The 21,310-nt window shown below is 51.3% G+C and overlaps 2 protein-coding genes and 1 non-coding gene across 6 annotated transcripts; 1 reads left to right on the forward strand and 2 right to left on the reverse strand.

The window, feature by feature from the left end:
- Positions 1-2,756: 2,756 nt before the first annotated feature.
- Trnal-uaa lies at positions 2,757-2,839 on the reverse strand. The gene has a single exon. It is a non-coding gene; the product is annotated as a tRNA-Leu (tRNA).
- Positions 2,840-2,902: 63 nt separating this feature from the next.
- Positions 2,903-15,923, forward strand: LOC122379112 (ADP-ribosylation factor-like protein 13B). Of its 4 annotated transcripts, none has more exons than XM_043361046.1 (9): positions 2,903-3,085; positions 3,653-3,822; positions 4,095-4,165; positions 4,476-4,725; positions 11,140-11,319; positions 11,765-12,002; positions 12,332-12,799; positions 13,157-13,268; positions 14,002-15,923. In XM_043361046.1, exons 2-9 carry the CDS (start codon positions 3,758-3,760, stop codon positions 14,118-14,120), a joined length of 1,503 nt encoding a protein of 500 aa, XP_043216981.1. In that variant the 5' UTR covers positions 2,903-3,085; positions 3,653-3,757; the 3' UTR covers positions 14,121-15,923. The 4 variants fall into 4 exon arrangements, with proteins under 4 accessions (XP_043216981.1, XP_043216983.1, XP_043216985.1 ...); XM_043361048.1 differs by having other exon boundaries at positions 2,930-2,969; XM_043361050.1 differs by having other exon boundaries at positions 2,938-3,085; positions 11,765-11,925; positions 12,399-12,799.
- Positions 15,909-19,702, reverse strand: LOC122379113 (telomere length and silencing protein 1 homolog). The gene is made up of 7 exons (XM_043361051.1): positions 19,390-19,702; positions 18,921-19,029; positions 18,453-18,601; positions 17,894-17,996; positions 17,311-17,411; positions 16,878-17,011; positions 15,909-16,628 (listed from the first exon to the last, which is right to left on the reverse strand). Exons 1-7 carry the CDS (start codon positions 19,485-19,487, stop codon positions 16,450-16,452), a joined length of 873 nt encoding a protein of 290 aa, XP_043216986.1. The 5' UTR covers positions 19,488-19,702; the 3' UTR covers positions 15,909-16,449.
- Positions 19,703-21,310: the final 1,608 nt, after the last annotated feature.

The raw sequence follows: 21,310 nt of genomic DNA on the forward strand, positions 1-21,310 counted from the left end.
TGCTCACTTCTTCTGCGATAATTTTAATGCAGTACTTTGCGTATATTTAGATGAGATCATTACGGAGCGAGCGAAGCGAGCGTAGTCTTTCCTTAGATTAACGGAAATTTCTGAGTATGAGCGGCCGGCCGGCCGGCCGGCCGTGGTCACGCTTTTGCGAGGCTTATATCTCAGCAACCACTTGACCGATTTACACGCGGTAATTTTTGTAGGGTAGCTTCATTCCTTCTACCAAGTATTGGACTATTCCCGATGCATGTGGGTGACCCCTTATGCACGTGCCACGTGCGAAACGAAGAGGTGTCAATTTTGTAATTGTTGCAATATCTCGGTAACTACTTGGCCGATTGCGCTGAAAGTTGGCATGTAGGTAGGCACCCACTAGGCACTGCATATACATGTGCCAGAGTTGGGGTGCTGCTGCACGTGCGCACGTGCAGGGGTCGTTTCCAGATCTCGGGAACGGCTGGACCGATTGCGCTCAAATTTGGTACACGGTTAGGGACCGGTTAGTAGGGTGCCGTGCACAAGTCAGTTGGGACCCACCTTGCACGTGCGCACGTGCAGGGTGCCGCTTCCAGATCTCGAGAACGGCTGGGCCGATTGTGCCCAAATTTGGCACATCGCTAGAGACCAGTTAGTAGGGTGCCGTGCACAAGTCAGTTGGAGGTACCCCCTCGCAATTTCGCACGTGCAAGGCCCACCCTCTCGCTCGCTCCGTTAGTCGCCCCAAAAGGCGCTATACTGGTTGTGTTAATTGCAAAGCGTCATTGGCATGTTTTGCAACATCACAGGCGGAGCTAGAGGCTTGCAACTATCCCTATGTAAACGCGGCTGTTACCCGCGGCTGCCAGCAAGCCACGCCGGCCGCCAGTGTCGAGCGGTGGCTCGCCCTGACCTCGCCGGAGGGGCCGTGACGTCAGTGTCACCAGCCGGCGTTCAGAGCCAGCGGCGGCCGAGCCGCAGTCTGCGCGGCGCGAGCGAGCAGCGAGGGCCGGTGGCGGGCGCGGCTGAGATAGCTGGAAGATGAAAGATAGCGCCAGTTGTCTGCGTTTGATGTGATAATTGCTTTGACTGGTAAGTCAAAGTACCATTTACGAGTAGCATTTGCAAGATTGTGCCTTGTAATATCGTGCGGTCTAGGCTATAGTTCATTGTAGCTCTAGCCTCTAAGGTGTTGACATGTTTGATCTAGCCTGTCGCACTGTTAGGGGAAAACTGGTGCAGGTATTTTGTGTTTTTTTTTTCATGAATTGAATATGTCTGATTTTCCCTCATGTCTTCCCGCAGACGTCCTGCAACTCGTCAGCGCGCCTTGTGGCAGGCGCCAGGGCTACTGTCGGCAAGGCGGTGGCGAAGTGGCTGTTCGGAAGCTGCGACCGGAACGGGGGGCGTGCAGACCGTCTGGTCAGGCACTGCCAGCTGCCTAGGGACATCAAGGCCGCAAATGAGCCGGTGCCTAACAGTCCGCCGAGTGATCAGCGAGGGTTAGTGAAGAAGTGAACTTCGACCAGTTCTGGCGTGCTAGCGGCTAGCGCTAGAGTCGGTGGAACCCAATTCCGTCCCACGCCCCCATTGGGGCACCCCTGGGCCCCAATGCCCATCACCGATGCCGCCGCTGTCGTTTTTTTTTTTTTGTGTGTAAATTGAGCTGTGTGATGTATTGAAATATACACTTCTTACATGCCTTTTTTTAAAAGTCTAGAGAACGGGAAGAGACCGTCGGAAACACATTCTGAGTATGTTGCGAACACGTTGAGAGGACGTTGCAAAAAGGTTTAGGACGTTTACTCAGGGTCGCAGGGACGGCAATACGAAGTAGCGACAACGTGGTGCGCACGTGATAAAAACGTTCAGAAACGTCGCAGAGACGTTGCCAAAGCGTTCTATACTCGTTGTAGTCACGTTGTGGAAACGTGGTGACAACGTTCCAGAAACACTGTTGGCACGTTACAGAAAACATTTCATAACGTTGGCGGGACGTTGTGAGAACGGTTTTGGGACGTCACGGTCACGTAACAGAAACGTTGTGACGACATTCAAATGCATGGTCGGATGACGTTGTCACGCCGTTGTCTGGAGTCTACAAAATTACGTTGTCACAACGATAAATCGGAACGTTGTGGTAACCATTTGACAACGTTTAAACGACGTTGTAACAACGGCAAATTGTTAGCTGGGTAGGTACCTACCTACCTTTCCGTTGAGTTTTGACCAGATGGGCATCATCGGGATTCTGAGACAATGGGTTACGCAATCGGCAGCCGTTAACAATATATACCTAATATGTTCATGAAAAATGTGTTTAGCCTATAAGTAAAAAGGTAGCAACGATAGATATAGTGGCGAAGGTATTAAAACTTCAACTTTGTTACGCTGCAGGTAGGGGTCCTTTTCGAGTAACTTAATTTGTGCGTTTTTCTGTATTTCGTATTTTATGGCAAATTTCTTTAAGAACTTTTGGAAATATTCAAAAAGGTTATTCAGAGCATTCACTGTTCAATTCCACGTCAGCCTAAGCAAGAATGACGAAAAAACATCAGACGGTCATTTTACAGCGATTTTACTAAACCACTACCTTACTGTCTCAAATAGCCCCACTTTACGGTACATGTAATTACAGTACTGGATCAAACCACGATCAAACAATAAGCTCATGTCCCTCCCCCCTCCCGTTGCACGATTTTGTCGAGATAAAACCCCGAAACGGCTCGTAATCCGTTATGGCTCTCAACGACGTCGTCGGAAAAGCGCTCTGCCAGGAGTGGGGTTCGAACCCACGCACTCAGACGAGTACCAGAACTTAAGTCTGGCGCCTTAACCACTCGGCCACCCTGGCGCCGCTGTCGGTAGGCTTAGAGTCATTATAATCGAAGCTAGAGAAGTGATAAGTTCACAACACATTTTGACCAATCATATTTTTTGGTAATAAACATGGCCGTTCCCCAACTTTGATGCGCGTGTTCAGTGTTGGTATCCCGTGTTACAAGTTTTCTATATACCGTGCGCGTGTTGATCAGTTGGCTCAAGTTAGCTGTCTTGTGGTGGCAGGAAAAGGAATCGGTAAATGCAAGGCTATATAAAGGTAAATGCACTGAACTCTAGGTAAATCAAAATGTCAAGATAAAGCGTCACAATTGTAGTTAGGACCTAAACTTGACATATACCAAGGAATCAAGGTTCTCACTTCTTTTTTGTTGATGTTTTTTGCTGGTTTGAGTTGTGGTTCAGGTTGTGGTTGATGATGATTCAGAGCGCGCAACTGCCTGCGATGCCCGCCCCAGACGTCCAACTTCAACTTTGGTGCTGTCTTAGGAAGTGCCACCAGTCTTTGAAATTAAACATTTGTGCAAGGCCATATATAGTCATTTGTGTAGTTCTGATTCTACTCACTGTGATTCTGATGACCACTTCAACTTGCTTTTTACTGTTTTCATGCTCTTTTTGGTCCAGCTCAAGTTACCAGTTGGTTCAGATTCAGATGTCTCTAATGACTGATAAAACAATTAAAGGTATATTTTGTTTGCCTTAGGTACCTTTGTCGTTGCCCACTTCAACTTGCATCAGAGGACCAAGCCTTGCATGCCAATCTCAATCTTTCATAATCAGAGGGACATCCTTGGCTGAGCTTAACAGAAAGCTCCTTTTTCAGGCTGACAGCTGTGATTTAATTTTATTATGACCAAATTTCAAAAATTGAATTCATAGCAACCTTCTTTGTGACCTATGCCTTTGTTTGTGATGACAATGCACTATCATGGGCAATCAGATCATCTGTCACCATTGCCGCAAGAGAAGGACTGTGAGTCCACAGGAAACCAGGTAAATATATGTGTAAAATACCTCCTATTGTGCCTTATTGCCAAAAATATACTTCACTAATCACTGATGCCATCTTCATTCATAGCATTTTTCACACTGTCACTTGCATGTGCTTATCAATTCATCCTATGAACTCTGCTTCTAGTTGTACCATTGTTAGATTGCTGGCTTAAGTTTTTGCTTTTGAGCTTGGAGCTAAATGTTCTCTACTAATATGAACTAATGATTACTCCAAGGAAGGACTTATGGTCACATACCTGTTTACTTTCCAGGTTAATTCGTATTCTACTGGTGGGATTGGACAATGCTGGAAAAACCACTGCAGCAAAATGCCTTGTTGGAGGTATGCCTTTTCAATATACATGCTTCTTACTATTTGTGTATATCTTTATATATTTTTGTGTCTGAATCATTACTTATTGCCATTGCTTTTCATGCAAGTGTTGAATTGTTCAAAGGGTTGAAATTGAGGGTTGAATCATTAACCTATACAATATCTCATACAATTTGTACCATCTGATTTTGATATGATCATTGTTTTTTCAAGTTTCTTTCCCTGTTGGATGCCACAACTCAACACATTCAAGGTGAAGTGTCTCAGGGACCAGAATCTGACCTCTCTCCATCTCTCTCCTCCCCCTCCCACCCTATAGAGCCGGTCTCGGCGCCGGCGCCGACGCTGGGCTTCTCCCGACTGGAGGTGCGCCGGCGCGGCTGGACCGTCGAGCTGTACGATGTGGGCGGTGGGCGCGGCATCCGCGGCATCTGGCGCAACTACCTGGCCGAGAGTCACGGCCTGGCGTTCGTCGTGGACGCCGCCGACACCGGCCGGACGGACGAGTGTCGCGACACGCTGCACGCGCTGCTCGGCGACCCGCGCGTCGCCGGCAAACCGGTGCTGATGTGAGTACGGCAGACACAGGACAGTTCCGTGTTGCCCTATCTGAGGGGCGGGATGTGAACCGCCCTGGGCTGTCTCTCTCCCCTGCAGGCTGCACTCCATTCAGGTTCAGCAGAGCTGGTAGACCTCACCTGCTCGAAGTCCGATCCCGACTTGAGCGACATCTATCGATCACAGCTAGTTTACCGTTTTAAGTCTGCAGCTAGGAAGCTTTGGCAAAGGGAAGGAGCTTACAAATGATATTGAGTTGGTAAGCGAAGGGTAGGCTTTTGTTTGCCTAGTCTGCCAAGTGAATTGATACTAACCGCTGCTATATTGCATATAAATTTGATTGAATGATACACCAATTAATCGTTTCTTTTACGATTCGCTCATTTTGACGGCAAACAGCTCAGTTTTGACGCTCGATCATTGAAATTTTTTTCGGCACAGTATTGCCGGTGTCTGTAATGATGCCCAGGTATCGGTTCTCTTCTCGTGGTCGTCTCCATCTGTCGGAACTGCTCCGCGTCACTCGGCTCGTGCGTGGCTCGGCGCTCCGCCCTTCTATCGAGCCTTTGTGGCGGAACGAGAGCGCTACTTGGCTGCTCTCACTCGCCAGGCTTGTGTCATACACGGGTAATATTTGCCGATATTTCGAAATCGGTATCCATATTTATTATGAACCAGTCGTCGAGATCCAGCCTTACTTGAATGTTCGACACGCGTTGGGTGGAGGTAGCGTAAACTCAGCTAATTTTCTTACAACAGCCATCGATCCGGTCTGGTTGAACGGGTGTTTGCACGCACGCTATCGTGTCTGATTTTTGTCTCTGCGTGTGCTGGGTTGTCGGTAGCAAGTCCAGATCTGGGCGTCTGATAGCCATTCTGAGCGGTGAGCGGAGACACCAGGTGTTGAAGGCGGCTGCTGAAATCGACGTAGAGATGTCGCTGTGAACTATTACACGGCCTCTCATAGCTCTAGTAATTTGGTCCTTCGAATGAGGTAGGTTTGGCCTCTCGTATCTCAGCGCTGAAATGCATTACTGATATGTTCCCCCTTTCTTCTTCTGCTTCATCCAAGCTCTAAAGCCAACTCCAGTATGATGATATGGCTATTGGCTATCAAAACGTTTGTCGAGCAGCACTTTTGTAGTCTTTCGCTCGATCCTATTCGTTGGCATGAGGAGCAATGCCAGTTTTGACACGTTTTGGTTCCTTTTTACTGACTTCTCAATTTTAGGTCTTTGTTTTCGATTATAACAGTTTTATGAAGACCGCAACGGTATATCACGAAAGGTCTCTGGCTCTAGATTCTCGAGAAGGTCTATGTTTTAAGACTGGCTCTACGTTAAAGCCAATACTACTCCAGTTCGGTTTGACCAAAGTTAATTTCCGGTTTTATGCTTTATTTGTCATTCCTTACGTAACCAATTCATCGAATTTTGCGCCTAAAACGTAGTTGTGGACCTTTTATTTCTCCATGCGGCATCTTTTCTTTACCTCTGCGATTGCACCAAACGACACGGGTGCATTTCGATAAGCTGATCATCGTTCTGAACCTGGATCGAATAGCGCAAAAGCTTAAAAACGGCTGTAATCGCTTTACGAAGGCTCGGGTGATCGTCGGCTTTGTGCTTTGGTTGACGTCCAAAAGCGTGCCTGTATATCATGCAAGTCCGCCGCCGCCACCGTCTGTCGTCCCCGTGGAGCCTGGTGCGCTCTGTGGTGTGCCCGCTGCTCTGGCTGGCCGGTGCCACCCTCGACTTTCTGTACCAGCTGGCAGTGTGCTCCGTCTGGCTGGTGGTGAGCGCCGCGCGCGCTCTGCTGGCGCTGACACTAGAGGCGGCGCGGGTGACCGGCTGGCTGGCCTACTACGCCGTGCGCACGCCGCTGTCGGCCATCGTCCAGTGCGCCACCGCCCTCTTCTGGCTGGTCTGGCTCGTCGTTTCTGGTGTGCGCTTGTCCATCGTCTATGTTGGCCTTCTTTTTGTCACTGGCTGCCGCTGTGTAGGCGTCTTCCTGCTGAGAAACGCAGTACGCCTGTACCGTGCTGTGGCGACTCTGCGATCCGCCTGGGCTGCCATCGTCCGCTATGAGGGCCATTGGCTCGGCAAAAAACGCTTCACCGGACCGATTATGAGCTATTTTCGTAAAAAGTGTCCGCAGCATGTACCACCATCTGTTTGTGAATTGGTTGAGGATAAACTGAAAGATGCGTAAATCTGTTTTGTTTTCTTTGCAGGCTGTTCATTCACATTATCGTTCATTCAGTGAAAATTAAGCTGGATGCATGTTTCTTGTGAGACATGCTTCCATGCAATCTTCCATTTATACGCTTAAAATCAATCGTTCAACATTTTGATAAGAAAATGCTACTTACAATAAAAGCGTGCTTAGAGTTATAATTTACATACCTATACGCCAATCAAATAAGACATACTGATTGGGTCGACTTGGGATCGGCTTGGAACTTGTCGGAAGGCAATGTTTCTGCATGAAAACCATGATGAAAGCCATTAAAAGATCGTTAGTAACAGTGGCACGCGAGCCCGTTTACAAAAATCAGGAAAGTGATAATCTAAATTCGGAGTTCGCGTCGTCAACAACTTTCTATGCGTGTTTTAATGTTATTTACATTTACTTAGAATATTTTGTCTATTTTTTGCTATGTACACTTTCTACTCCAGTAATTTTGTACCCTACACTCATCTTAAATCAGCCTCAGCGTAAGAAAACATGGACGAAGAAGATGAAGCAAAAGATTCTGTTTGCCTCCCACTCGCCGTAAACATTCACATATCGTCTTCGTAATGAAGGAAGCCCCTGAAGAGGGCATTTTATCGTCCCTATGGAGCCTGGTGCGCTCTGTGGTGTGCCCGCTGCTCTGGCTGGCCGGTGCCACCCTCGACTTTCTGTACCAGCTGGCAGTGTGCTCCGTCTGGCTGGTGGTGAGCGCCGCGCGCGCTCTGCTGGCGCTGACACTAGAGGCGGCGCGGGTGACCGGCTGGCTGGCCTACTACGCCGTGCGCACGCCGCTGTCGGCCGTCGTCCAGTGCGCCGCCGCGCTCCTCTGGCTGGTCAGGCTCGTCGTTGGTGGAGTCCATTTTTTCTTCTTGGTGGCGATTCCGAATATCCTGTGGGACGTGTGGTCGATCGTGGGCGGTGCCGTCCACCTTGTGTGTGTGCTGGTCTGCATGGTTGGCCTGGCTGTGTGCATTCTACTTTCGGTGACCTGCCGCAGCACGGCGCTAGTGGTCGGGCTCGGATGCGGCCTCGTCAAGAACGTCATGGCGCTCGTGTCGCGGGTTTTCGGCGGCGCCGTCCTGCCGGGACTGGTTTGACCTGGCAAATTATCGGCTCTCTTTTGTCGACATATATTTTGGAAGCATCTTACGTAATATGTGCGTCACCATTGATCGCAACATCTACCGCACGTCTGCCTTTCGCGCCTGTTCTTTTGTGTATCCAAATAAATAGTGCATTGTTTTTGCGATGACTGGGCTTTTAACATTGAACGTTTACTTCTTCTTATCAAGCAGCGTGTCTAAAAGAGAATCCATGGGTAGAGGCATTAAATGTGCCTCGGAATTTCTACTGCCCTAGACGGTGCCCTAACCGGTGTCCGATCAATCGAATGCAGCCCATGCTGTTGCAGTGCTCTGCTCTTCACTCTCTACCAAGTGTCGCGGTGTATTTTCGGCGCTCGTTTTTTATTGAACGTTTTTTTCCCGCTTACCCTCACAACGCTTATCTAGCACCAACAAGGGTCCTTGCAAGCTTAGCTAGGCCAAGAGCTAAAGGCCTTCGCCGTAATGATCTATTCCATATGGAGAGCTGTTTGTAAAAGCCGTCACGAGCTTTTCTCCGAAAGCTTGTCTCACCTTGCGAACTTCGACGAATACGAATAAGTGCGTCAGCTTGGTCAGCGTCAGCTTATGAGTCAGCTTATGAGTCTTGTTACCTTGCTTGTTACGACTCACCGCGTTGTGGGATTGTTCAGTTTGTGTTTCTGCTGGTTTTCTATTGCAAGTCAGGAAACATGATGGATCCTTCACTCTATTATCTATCAAGGAACATATCGGGATGAGCTGAGCCAAGAAATGGCGGTTATATTTCTCACGTTGGCAGGGGCTGTCACTTTCGCCATTCATTGTATATGGTGGTGCTTTTCGGCTGTATTGTATTGCCTTTTTATGTCAGTTTCCGCAGTTGCAACTGCATTGTATTTATGTGTCAAAATTTGTGTGATTTGTTTGTTTGAAATTACGAAGAATATTTTGACTGCATTCTACAAGACTCTTAAATTCATTGTAATAGCCATCATTCGAACCAGCGAGTTTCTTATCATCGCTTCATACGTGATGGTGCGGTGTCTTTTATTTATTTACATCCCTCTCTTGATATCCGCCATCATCGCCATACTCAACTGGATCTGCGAGGTGATATGGATGCTAGTCTACAGCGTGTGCCTCGGGGTGTGCGTCGCCATCTCCATTGTGTGTTTCTCCTTCAACGCCATCGTCGGCGCCGTCTGCTGCGTGGCCACCATGTCGATGACGCTGCTGTGCGAGCTGCTCTCGGGGACGGTGCAGCTGGTCAGCGGCGCCGTCTGCAGCCTGGTCGGCTGGGCGTGCTGCACGCTCACACAGTGCGTGGACGGCACGTGCTCGTGCCTGAAGACGCTGGCCGCGCCGCCGCCGGACCTCCAGGACCCGATCCCGGCCGACCCGACGCCGGACCCGATGGCCGCCTTCTCACTGATCGGGCCGCTGCCGCGCCCCAGCCGCTCGCGGTCGGCTCGTCTGCGGCGGCCGTCCTCCACTGCTGCGCCGGCGCCGCCGGGACCGATCCCCAGCCCGCCGGTGCTGCCGGCGCCGGCGTGCACGGCGGCCGCGCCCCGGCCGCCGGCCGTGTGTGCCGTGCCGGCCCCGGCCCCCTGCTCGCCGCCGCCGCGGCGCCCCGTCTCCCGGGTGCGCGGCTGCCGCTCTCTGGAGGTGGTGGGCACGGCGGCGGGAGGCGCCGGTCAGCGACTGACGCGCAGTATGCCCGAGCAGCGGTGTCGCCAGACCGAGGAGCCGCGGCCAGTCACCAGACACGTGCACATCCGGCCGGTGCCCAGTCCGTCGCGGCGGCGGCGCAAACTGCGCAGACTGAGACGGGACTGCGACTGGGAGGTGGCGCACGACTGCGGAGTCGACTGCAGAAAGTAGCCTTCCGACCGTCTGAACTCAAGCATCACCGCTCCTCAGCCCAACTGTGGTGGAGCTATGGGAGAAACGATTTTAGAAGGCCGATGTAACAGAGCACGAGTAGAAGAACAGCTTTCAAATGACTCTGAATGGATGTGGACGGATGTTGACTGGGGGTGGGGAACAATGTGATGTTTTTATGTATGCTCGTGGCTTGTGCAAGTTTTGATGGATTCTCCTAGCTTGTGGTGGATTCCAGTGATAATGTCGCGACTTGTGCTGTATGTGACAATGAACGATATTTTGGGAAGATCTCTTGTATTTTATAAATGAAGATCAGTGTATTTGCACCACCATATGGCAGACCTAGCAGGTGGCTGCTAGATAATCGAAACTGAACAAGCATGCATCCTCAGTTGGGCCTGGCTTGAGCCCAGAAAGCGAAGTACACACCTACCGGTTAATGGCTACGTCAGTGGACATCCCAATAACACATCATTGAGCACACCGCGTTGCAGGCCGAAATTCTAACTCCTTCATGGTTGGGCGGGGGCGCAGAACTTTTTGAACGCCCCTCGTACTGACATGCCGACATCTTTAACACAATTCTAACGAAAAGTGTTCGTCAATTTTCAAACAACCTGTGGTTACGTCCTCTGACTGATTGATTGATTTATTTATTTATTTATTCATTCATTCATTCATTCATTCATTCATTCATTCATTCATTCATTCATTCATCCATTCATGCATTCTTTCATTCATCCATCCATTCATTCATTCATTCATTCATTCATCCATTCATGCATTCTTTCATTCATCCATCCATTCATTCATTCATTCATTCATTCATTCATTCATTCATTCATTCATTCATTCATTCAGGTATGCATTCGTTAGTTTATAGCATTCGTCCATTCATTCATTCATTCATTCATTCATTCATTCATTCATTCATTCATTCATTCATTCATCAATTCATTCATTCATCAATTCATTCATTCTTGTATTCATTCATTCATTCATTCATTCATTCATTCATTCATTCATTCATTCATTCATTCATTCATTCATTCATTCAGGAATGCATTCGTTATTTTATAGCATTCGTCCATTCATTCATTCATGTATTCATTTATTCATTCATTTATTTGTCCCTTTTATAATGTTTTCTTCCATTTAATGATAAGATTTGCCACCTGCATTTCCCAGCTAACCGACCCCCCCCCCCCTCTATATCGGCAGCCTGGCCAACAAGCAGGACGAGCCGTCGGCTCTGGACGAGGTGGAGCTGAACGAACGGTTACAGCTGGAGGCGGCCGCCAACCAGCACCGCTGTCCTATGAGGATCGAACTGTGCGCCGCGCGGCCCGCCGCCGCCGCCGCCGGGAAGAGGAAACGCCTCGGCATACAGACCGGCTTCGAGTGAGTGGCGGGCGGGGAAGGATGGAGGGGGGAGGGGAGGTTTCTCGGGCTATGGCTAGGTATGTTGGTTTATACTGTCAAAATGGTATTTCAGATAAAGATTTTTGGCTGCTTTGCGCCCAAACCGTTCGTGGTTTACTCTCTTTGCATTTTGGTCGGTAGTATGGTTTGAAAATTGGTTGGTGTGCGTTGGCCGATAATTTCGATATGGGATACTCAGAAACCGTGTCTGTTGATAGTCAAAGCACTTTCAGTTTACCGCACCTGATGCACAAATCCTGTTTGATGTAACCTCATAAGTCATAAGTCAACCTGCTAGATTTTACTAGATCCGCTCCTATATACATTCCTGTCCGCCCCCCCCCCGTCGGTGCGCGGGCTCGTAGGACCTCACTCGACCTCTGGAGCCCCTCCCCTCGCTGACCTCCCGTCTCCTGCTCCGCAGCTGGCTGGCCGACTACGTGATCGACAATAACTCGTCCCTGGAGCAGCGGGTGACGGCCGACCTGGCCGTGCGAGCCGTGGAGCTGGAGCAGCAGCGCCGGGCCAGGGATGAGCGGATCAGACGCAACAGGGAGGCGGCGGCGGCAGCAGCAGCAGCAGCAGCGGCAGCGGGGGATGGCGGCGGGGACGGCGGAGGAGAGGGGGAGGACCGGGAACCGGACGGCGATCCTGTGGAGACGGTAAGCGGTGGGAGCGCTGGGGTGGTGTGGGTGGGTCGAGTGGTTCACTAGCTGCTTGATTGTACGTGGTATTTTGTGACATCTTGCTAAAGCAGTAACAGCTACTCGGTGACGTCGGTAGCCTTTGTTTGCGGTGATCACTAGTCTTGTTTTGTTACGCAAGGCTGGAATATGTCCTTGAAATTATGACAGTTATGTTATGATCACGCTGGTTTTCACCTTTGTTTTGAGAGGTACCCCCTTCAGTTCCCTCGCCTTGGTTCAATGATCACTAAATCACCAGGCCTCACCACCCACAGTAACCACTCACCTCACCCGGTGTCCGGCAGGTGACCGTCTCTCGGACCGCCGAGTCGGAGCCGCCGGCCCTGCCCGCCACCTCCCCTACTGCCGCCCCGGCCGCCGCCCCGGCGAGCCCACCGAACTCCGACCTCCCAGCGGCAGCCGCCGAGGGGGCCCGGTCTCCGCCACCGCCTCCGGCCAAAACTCCCTCCCCCGACACTCCGCTACACCCCGAGCTGGAGGCGCAGATACAGGAGGTGTTCACCCGTACGGAGATGGGCCGCCTGGTGCGTGACCAGACGAGCCGGCGGGACACGAGTGACTCGGCCGGCGCCCCGGAGGCGGGGCGGTCGGCGAGCAGTGGTGGTGGTGGTCAGAAGGAGGAGAGAGGAGGAGAGGAGGGCGGCGGGACTGACCCAGAGGCCGGAGGAGGAGGGGAGGGGAGCGGGCCGACCGAGTCGGAGCCGGTGGTGGTCCACCCGGCGGGATCCATGGAGCCGTCCTCCGGCAGAGAGGTACGTGAGCGCTGCTAATGTCTCCCCTGGGAGCCGGTAGTGGTACACAGTCCTCGTGGGCTATATGCGGCTACACCGCGGTAGTTGAAGCCTCAAAGTGCTGACTGGTAGATTCTTGCCTATTTTCTACGATTCTGGTAGACACACTTCCGCGAAAAATACAAGCATGCCACTTATTTCCGGAAATATGGATATCATTGCAAGAAAACACCTTCAAACAATGTGGAGAAATCGCTGTTCAATGTTTCGATGCTGGATGTTGTTTCATCTGTCTTCTCTGATTGTGTAACAAATTACTCCCCAGTTCTCCCCGATTCTGTCCCCCTCGTTCCCTGACGGCGCGTCCCCTCCGTGCAGTCTCCGGACTCTCCGGTGCTGGAGAAGGACTCTGGCCAGGGCAGCATCAAGGGGAGCGACTCGGAGACGCTGCTCTCATCCAGCGCCTCCCAGATGTCCACACAGGCCAACGGTGAGGCAGGCGCGGACGGACGGACGGACGGACAGACGGACAGACGGACAGATGTACGGGTGGGTTTGGACGGATGGACAGGACGGGTTTGGACGGATGGACGGATGGACAGGTGGGTTTGGACGGACGGACGGACGGACGGACGGACGGACGGACGGACGGACGGACGGACGGACGGACGGACGGACGGACGGACGGACGGACGGACGGACGGACGGACGGACGGACGGACGGACGGACGGACGGACGGACGGACGGACGGACGGACGGACGGACGGACGGACGGACGGACGGACGGACGGACGGACGGACGGACGGACGGACGGACGGACGGACGGACGGACGGACGGACGGACGGACGGACGGACGGACGGACGGACGGACGGACGGACGGACGGACGGACGGACGGACGGACGGACGGACGGACGGACGGACGGACGGACGGACGGACGGACGGACGGACGGACGGACGGACGGACGGACGGACGGACGGACGGACGGACGGACGGACGGACGGACGGACGGACAGATGTACGGGTGGGTTTGGACGGACGTACGGGCGGGCAAGCAGTGTCTTGATAAAATGAGCCACTCACACGTGATGAAATACGACTGCCGGTACGCAATACATCCATAGGCTGCACTCCGCTCGTTCCCATAACTATTGTGCAACCACCCTCCCGGCCTGCCTTAGGCGCCTCGGGCTGATTCCTAATTTCGCCCCTTCCACAGGCGTTCCCGGTGGCAAGCGCCGGAACCGTTTCTTCAAGCGCTACACAAAGACGTCGCCGATGCCCAACGACGTGCTGCTCGCCTCGATGTCGTCGATGCCGCCGGCAGGGAACGAGTGAGGCGCAGCACTGCGGTCCCCAGCGCTACCGGCTCGGAGAAAGGCCTCAGAGCTGAGGGACTTCGGTCTGGGTACCGAGGGCTGATGCTAGGAGAGCGGAGATCAGTCTGTATACCGGGGACTGATGTTGGGAGAGCAGAGGTCTGAGGCTCGGATGGGGAAGGGTCGTCATACTCCTGCCGTTGTCGGGTGCACTAGTCAGGCTAAGGATAGATTTTTAACCAGTTTCTGACCAATTGCTGTGATGAGACGGCTGACGAATACCAGTGAGGTCGACACTAGTCTGATGCAAGTGACAGGACGTCCTTGAAGGGACGTAGGAAGCTGGATGTAACCACACTTATAGTCTGAGTGTCTGTTGAATCCGTTCTAGTCATGTGTGATGTTAGGAGGTCCACGATGCTAGTCACCACCATTGCTGGATGGGTTCGGGTTCATCTGTTCACTGGCGGGGAAATGTAAGCAAACAAACAGGTGGGGATGTCGGGAATTACATGAGGCGTGGGCGTAACGATGATGTTGTTGCTATGCATCGTGTTCTGGTAATTTGTTTTATGCCTCGTTTTCTAATTTTTATTTATTTATTTATTATTGTTGAAAAGAAAAAGTTCTAACTTAGGTCATTATTTATTCCGCAACTTCTCTTATTGTTACTTGCGTTTTGTCGTAAATTATTTTTGCGTATTCTTCTTTGTTGGTAATCGTGGTTCCCTACGAAATCAGCTGAAGCGGCTGTATGTTGTATATCGCGGAGAAACATTGTCTTCAGGATAGGATTCACACGGGGCTTGCGAAATGCTGCGATAGACGTGCCGCGATATGACGCCTTTCGAACTTTGAAGCTGCTGTCCCAGACGTGACTGCAGCGTGTTCTTACCGAGTATTTGATTTCATTCGACTGTCAGACTATGTCGACCGAAACCCTGCGCCCCTGTATGTACCGAAGGACCAATGTCGGGTCGAACGAGAAGCGTGCCTGCATATTGCAGATAACCTCTTTGCTGGAGTTTGTATTCCGTCCACGAGTCCAGTAACTGGTCCATACCGATCGTCTGGATTGGTGATCTCGGCGCCACTTATTGTGTGCACTCTATAGATCTGTTTCGATCTCAACGTCACGTGTCAGCACCGTAGATCAATGATAGTCGGCACGCTGTGTGTTTCGCACAATATTCTGCGTCTAGTCAGCTAGCTGTTTGTACTGGTGCCCGGTCGTGTCAACGCCGTGTCATGGCGGCGTTTTCGTGTTGTGCACCGTCGACGTCGGGTTCACCCGTCGCACCGCCGAGCCATCGATTCGTCGCATCAGTGCCTGAGACAGAGCGGGTGTATTTTTCATGAGCCGCGGCCGCTAATCGTCATCGCACAGTCCCTCTGTCGTGTCAACTCCGTCCGACTGGTTCGAGAGGAGACTGGTCGTGTCTTTTGGATAGTGACACTTAGCGGGAATCCAGTATATTCGGTCAGTCATCCCAGCGGACACAAAATACCCTTTTCCATATTATCTATAGCCTATTTCACACTTGGCAATTGTGAAAAGATAATGGTTGTACCGCCGGTAACCGGCATAAGCAAACCTCACTAGCCGGTAGGCTGTTTGCCGATGTCATACATCCGCTGGGTCTAGGCCCTCCAGCTGTCGATTCGCGCCTGTTTCGTCATCTCTGCGCCACCGACGCCACCGATTGTGCGGTCTGATCCAGAGCAGTACAACACGACACCGGGCCCGCCTCTACGTGACTGATAGATGTGATAATAACTTCCGTCCATTGCGTGGTTCGAAAATACATTGTGCCAGTCATTAGCTGTATTGTGTTACACACACAACTGCTGGTTAAAGCAGGTCGATGATGGGATGGAGAATTCTGAGGAACTGCGGAATTATGGGATGAAAAGTGGAAATCGTTCGCGCAGCAATCGATTATGTTCCGATAAGACGAAGGCTCTTTTCGAGAGCGTGACGGAAAGGGTGCACGTCGCTAAATGCTGACCAACAACGAGGCGAAGAGCGATACACGAGTCACTTAACACTGAAAACTGTACATGGCGTCGTATCCAAACACAACCGTTCACAAGGATACTGATGCCAGCACAAGCCGCACACCAGACGTACTGACACATAACTGCGAGCAAACACGCACAAATACTCCCAACACAGCGCGAAGAAGGCTCTCCCTAGACTCAAGAGACCACGCCGTTCATCACCTATTTTCCATTCCAAGTCACTGCACCATCCAAGGCACCACTCATTCCACCATCCAAGTCACCCATTCCGCCGTCCAGCATCACCCACCCATCCGCCGGCAGCCATACCGCGCCACCGCCGGAGGTCACCGCCGGAACTGTTTTTTGAACTTGTTGAAGAGCAGGTCGTCGCTGGCCTGTCCGTGTTTGCGCTTTCTCTCTGTCTCGTCGTCGTCCTCGCGGACTCCGCCGACCACCAGCACGGGCTTCTTGGGCTCGGGACGCTGCTCGGCGCGCTTCGGCCGCAGCGGCTCCTTGATGCTGACTGCGCGGGACGGGATAGACACGTGTGAACGAAATATGTAGCAGGGAAGTGGAGAGAATGCAACAGGTACTTCCAATATAGTTAGGTGCCCTACGTTAGCTATCTAATCCCACGCCGTCATAATTATAATGCGAAAGAACGCCAAAACGGCGCTTGGTTCATGGTAGTGAATGTGTTGGGAAATAAAAACGCTTATGTAGTTGACGCTTCGAGGGACACAAGGCAAATTATACGCCGCATTGCACTCACATCTGTTGTGTTGCACGAAGTTGACAGCCATGTTGGTCGGTACGAACTGGGAGGGACCCGACTTTTTGTTCATCTGGTCCTGCAGCAGCTTCATCTTTGCCGCCTCCGTCGCCTCAATGTTCTTCAGCTTGGCGCTGATGGTGGAGGAGTCGCGTGGTTACAGCGTGAATAATGTGATCGGCTTGATTGCCGAATACAACGATTAGAATGAAACGCAGGCAAGCCGGTTGTATGGTTACTGTCGTTACGTTTCTGTCAATACGTGAAAAGACCGACAAAAAGCCAACACGAAACAGCGTGACATCGTTTAAATACCCAACCGAGAACCCCAGGCTAGTTCCGTTTAACGAATCGATTCTCACATTGTTCCGACAGTTTGTACCAGACTAGCTCACGACACAGCGAGCGCAGTAGCGGAGGCTCGTCGACTCACTCTATGCCGAGGTCGATCTCCGGGATACCGCTGAGCATCTGATTGGAGAGCATCTCCTCCGACTTTTTGTTGGAGCTCTTCCTTAGGTGTTCCGGCACAGCCTGCAAACACAAACAAAGAAACTAATGCGCTGGGAACGGCGGCACAGTCGGGCTTACCCGAAACACAAACGTACGGGGTTCGGCAACCGATAATCGAACTCGCTCTGACTCAAGACACTCAACAAACTATATCGCTCAGTTTCACACAGGCATCGGCGAATCCGAGGACACGATACGACAACCAGCACGAAATTGTACGGGCCGAACTGGGCAGGCAACAACCTCTGGGTTCCGTTTCCGGGATGCGGCCAGGAAGCCCAGACAAATCATTGCCACTTCGTGTTTATCGCCCCCCCCCCCCAGGGCAGGTGAGGGGCACGGCATGCCTCACCATGACCACCCGCCTATTATGATCCCGCCTGGTCACGGCGCACCCCACCATGCGCACCCGCCTATTATGATCCCACCTGGTCACAGCCCCCTGGTCACAGCCTATCACGACCCGCCTCAGTTCACGGCCCACCTATTCACGGCCTGCCTACCATGAGCGCCGCCTGTTCGGGCGTCAGGTACGAGTTCTGCTGGTCGTCCTCGTTCTCCTGAACACCGCGCCGCTTCTGCAGCTCCGTCTCGATGTACTTCTGCCTGAGAGAGAACAGAGACAGACAGCGGTTACAACAGGCACAATCTGCCTAGGAGGGGTCAGAAAGACAGACAGCGGCTATAGCAGAAGCGATCTGCCCGAGAGTGGTTAGACATATAGCGGTTATAACAAACAAGATCTACCTGAGAGAGAGAGGTGAGACAGACAGCGGTTATAGCAGAAACGGTATAAATGAGTAAACAACGGTAACGATAAACACAATCTGCCTAAGAGAGGTCAGAAAGACAACGGCTATAACAAACACGATCTAAATGAAGAGTCACCACAATAAAAAATCTATCGAACCGATCAGACTTCTGTTACATTATCACTCAGTCATAGCGCACGGAACAGATACACAAAACACATTTGCGGTGTGCCTTCATTTCTACTATTTTTTCTAAGCCATTACTTTGCTGTTGTCACCATCCGAGCCCCATATGCCTCCCCGTTCTCACATTTCGGCATCCTCGTCTCGTTTGTTGGTTTCCGCCGAGAAGGAGGTGCCGATACCAGTGTCATACGCGTCGTCCGTGTCATCGGCGGCCCCCTTTTTGACGGCAGCCAGGTCCACCATTCCACCAGTTGTCTTCTTGAATGGGTCATTCTGCCATAGGAATACAGAGACATGAACAGGTCAGTGTGGGCCAAGATATCTTACTAATGAATGTGTGTAGGGGAGGAGATGGAAAGGAGGAGTGGATTAAGTACTGCTATTATGAGTGTATGGCAACATTTAATTCCTTAGCCAATGCAGATTAAAGCTAGCAAAAAGTGTGATGATTACATCAAAGAATTCATACCTGCCCACATGTCTTCAGCTTTTGAATCATGCATGAAAAATCAAGCACTGATTCCCATTCATATATCTATCACTTATCAGATACCTAGTAAATATGGGGCTGACAAAATGACACAGCTCCTACCTTCTTTTTCACGTCCTTCTTAACATCTCCTTTGGCAAGTGTTTCAATGTCAATGCCACTAGCCTTCTTACGTAGCTTCTGGAGCTCCCGAGCTTCCTCCAGCTTCTCACTGGAATGAAAAAGTTACTGTGACAGAAACGTGAATTACACCACTCTGAGTCTGGTGTGTCCAGTGTCAACAGAAAATAAAACAACAGTATTTACTGCAGCCAAACACAGTGCCCAGTCAGATGATTCAGTCGGAATGTCAGGTTCAGGGGCCAAAAAGATAACACCATTGATAGGCACCTAACAGCATTATAGCAACCACTGATACCTAGCGGCTAGCAACCAAACCTTATTCCCAACCCCTTCTGGACTAGAAGAGTTCTTAACTATTCAATTTCAATTCTTCACAATAACATGGAGTGGTTCTGTTTGATAAGGAAACATCAAAATAGCAATCAAATTATCAACATTCATAACATACGCTAAGGATAACTCCTCTTCATCTGATTGGGGTGCTTCGTCACTCTCTGATGAGGCCTTCCGCTCCCTTAGTGGTTTCTTTTTCACTTTCTTAAACATTCTTTATATCTTTCAATAGCTCAATAGCTACCTATCATCTGTGCCCGAAACTCCAGTTATATTTATTTTAATCCCTCAAGAACGTTCTTTTGGATTTATTATTTTTAGGAATTTATCCACAGAGTTCATGCAAGGAAATATAATGCTTAGGAGCGCTAGCAATGTTATAAACAAGCAAATCAAAGTGGGCCTTTTGCATGCGTCAGCCATTCTTCTCATTTCACATAAAATTTTGAACATATTTTGATTGTCATTAGTGCGTCATGTATACAACAAATAAATAGTAGTGAGCTATCAACTTTTGGAATCTACTTATGTCTGAATTTACTTACTTACTTACTTACTTACGAAGTACAGAATTTGGATAGGCCAGACTAGGCCTTTAGAAACCTTTCTAGTCGAGCTCCTCGTGCGTCTGACTATTCATCTGCGTGAGGGATGTCGTGTGCATGGTGTGCCCAGTGAGCGTCAAGCCGGTTTTTGAATTGGTTCAGGGTGTCGGATGCGACGACCACTGACGGTAGGCTGTTCCAGTCGTTGATGACCCGGATGGAGAACGCGTTGCGCCGAATCCTGGAGACCGCTCGCGGCTTGGCTAGTCTCCATTGGTGTCCTCTTGTAGCAGGAGTTCTGTCGGCTGCCATCTCGAAGAAGTTGCGAGGGTCCATGTCCAGTCCACCGCGGAGCAGCTGATAAACCGCGATCATATCTCCACGCCTCCGTCTGTAGTACAGCGTTGGTAGCTGCAGCACTTTCAGACGCTCTCGATACGGGAGGTGTCGAAGATCGGGAACCAGCTTGGTCGCCCGCCTCTGCACCCGCTCTACCAGCCGCTGGTCCGCCCGGTTGAAGGGACCCCACACTAGGTTCCCGTACTCAAGGTGGGGTCGGACAAGGGCCTTGAGGAGCAGGGGGAGGGTTGATTTGTCAAGAAGGTGGAAGGACCGACGAATCACTGCCATCACTTGTGTTGCCTTCCTTACGGCCGCAGCAGCCTGCTTCCGGAATTTGAGCTGGGTATCCATGAGGACGCCAAGGTCTCTCTCGACATCCGACTCCGCGACTGTAGTTCCCCCCATCCGGTATGTGTGGTGCTGGTTGCCTCCGCCGATGTGGAGCACCTTGCACTTTCCAGGGTTGAATGCCAGCTGCCACCTGTCTGCCCAGTGAAGTGCCGCGTCCAGGTCCTCCTGCAGGGATGCCGAGTCGGACGGAGAGCAGATAGGTCGATAGAGCTTGCTGTCGTCGGCGAATATCTTTATCCCGCAGCTTAGCGGCTCCGGCAGGTCGTTCACGTACAGCGTGAAGAGCAGTGGAGCCAGGACTGAACCCTGTGGAACACCGCTTGGTACAGGAGCCCAGTCTGACTTGCTGCTCCCAACAGTGACTCGCTGCTTCCGTCCTTCCAAGAATGCGCCGATCCATCTCAGAATCTTGCCTCCGATGCCGTGAGCTTCAACTTTCCTCAGCAGTCGTCTAGGTGGGACTGTGTTGAACGCCTTGGCCAGGTCTAGGTATATGACGTCGACAGGTCGGTTGCCCTCAATCATGCTGCTCCAATCCTCTATCGTTAGCAACAGCTGAGTAGAGCAGGACCTCCCTGGACGGAATCCGTGTTGGGCGTCATTGATCAGGTTCTCTGACTTGAGGTGTGCCATAAGCCGGTCGCGGATGATCGACTCCAAGAGCTTGCACGGAACCGACGTCAAACTGACTGGCCTGTAGTTCCCTGGTTCATCTTTACTTCCTTTCTTGTAGATTGGAACCACATCTGCCAGTTTCCAGTCCTGCGGCAGGGTCCCCGTGTCCAATGACGATCGGTA

Source organism: Amphibalanus amphitrite, unplaced genomic scaffold (assembly GCF_019059575.1).
Source record: "Amphibalanus amphitrite isolate SeventyFive unplaced genomic scaffold, NRLGWU_Aamphi_draft 000072F_arrow, whole genome shotgun sequence".
NCBI lineage: Eukaryota > Metazoa > Arthropoda > Thecostraca > Balanomorpha > Balanidae > Amphibalanus > Amphibalanus amphitrite.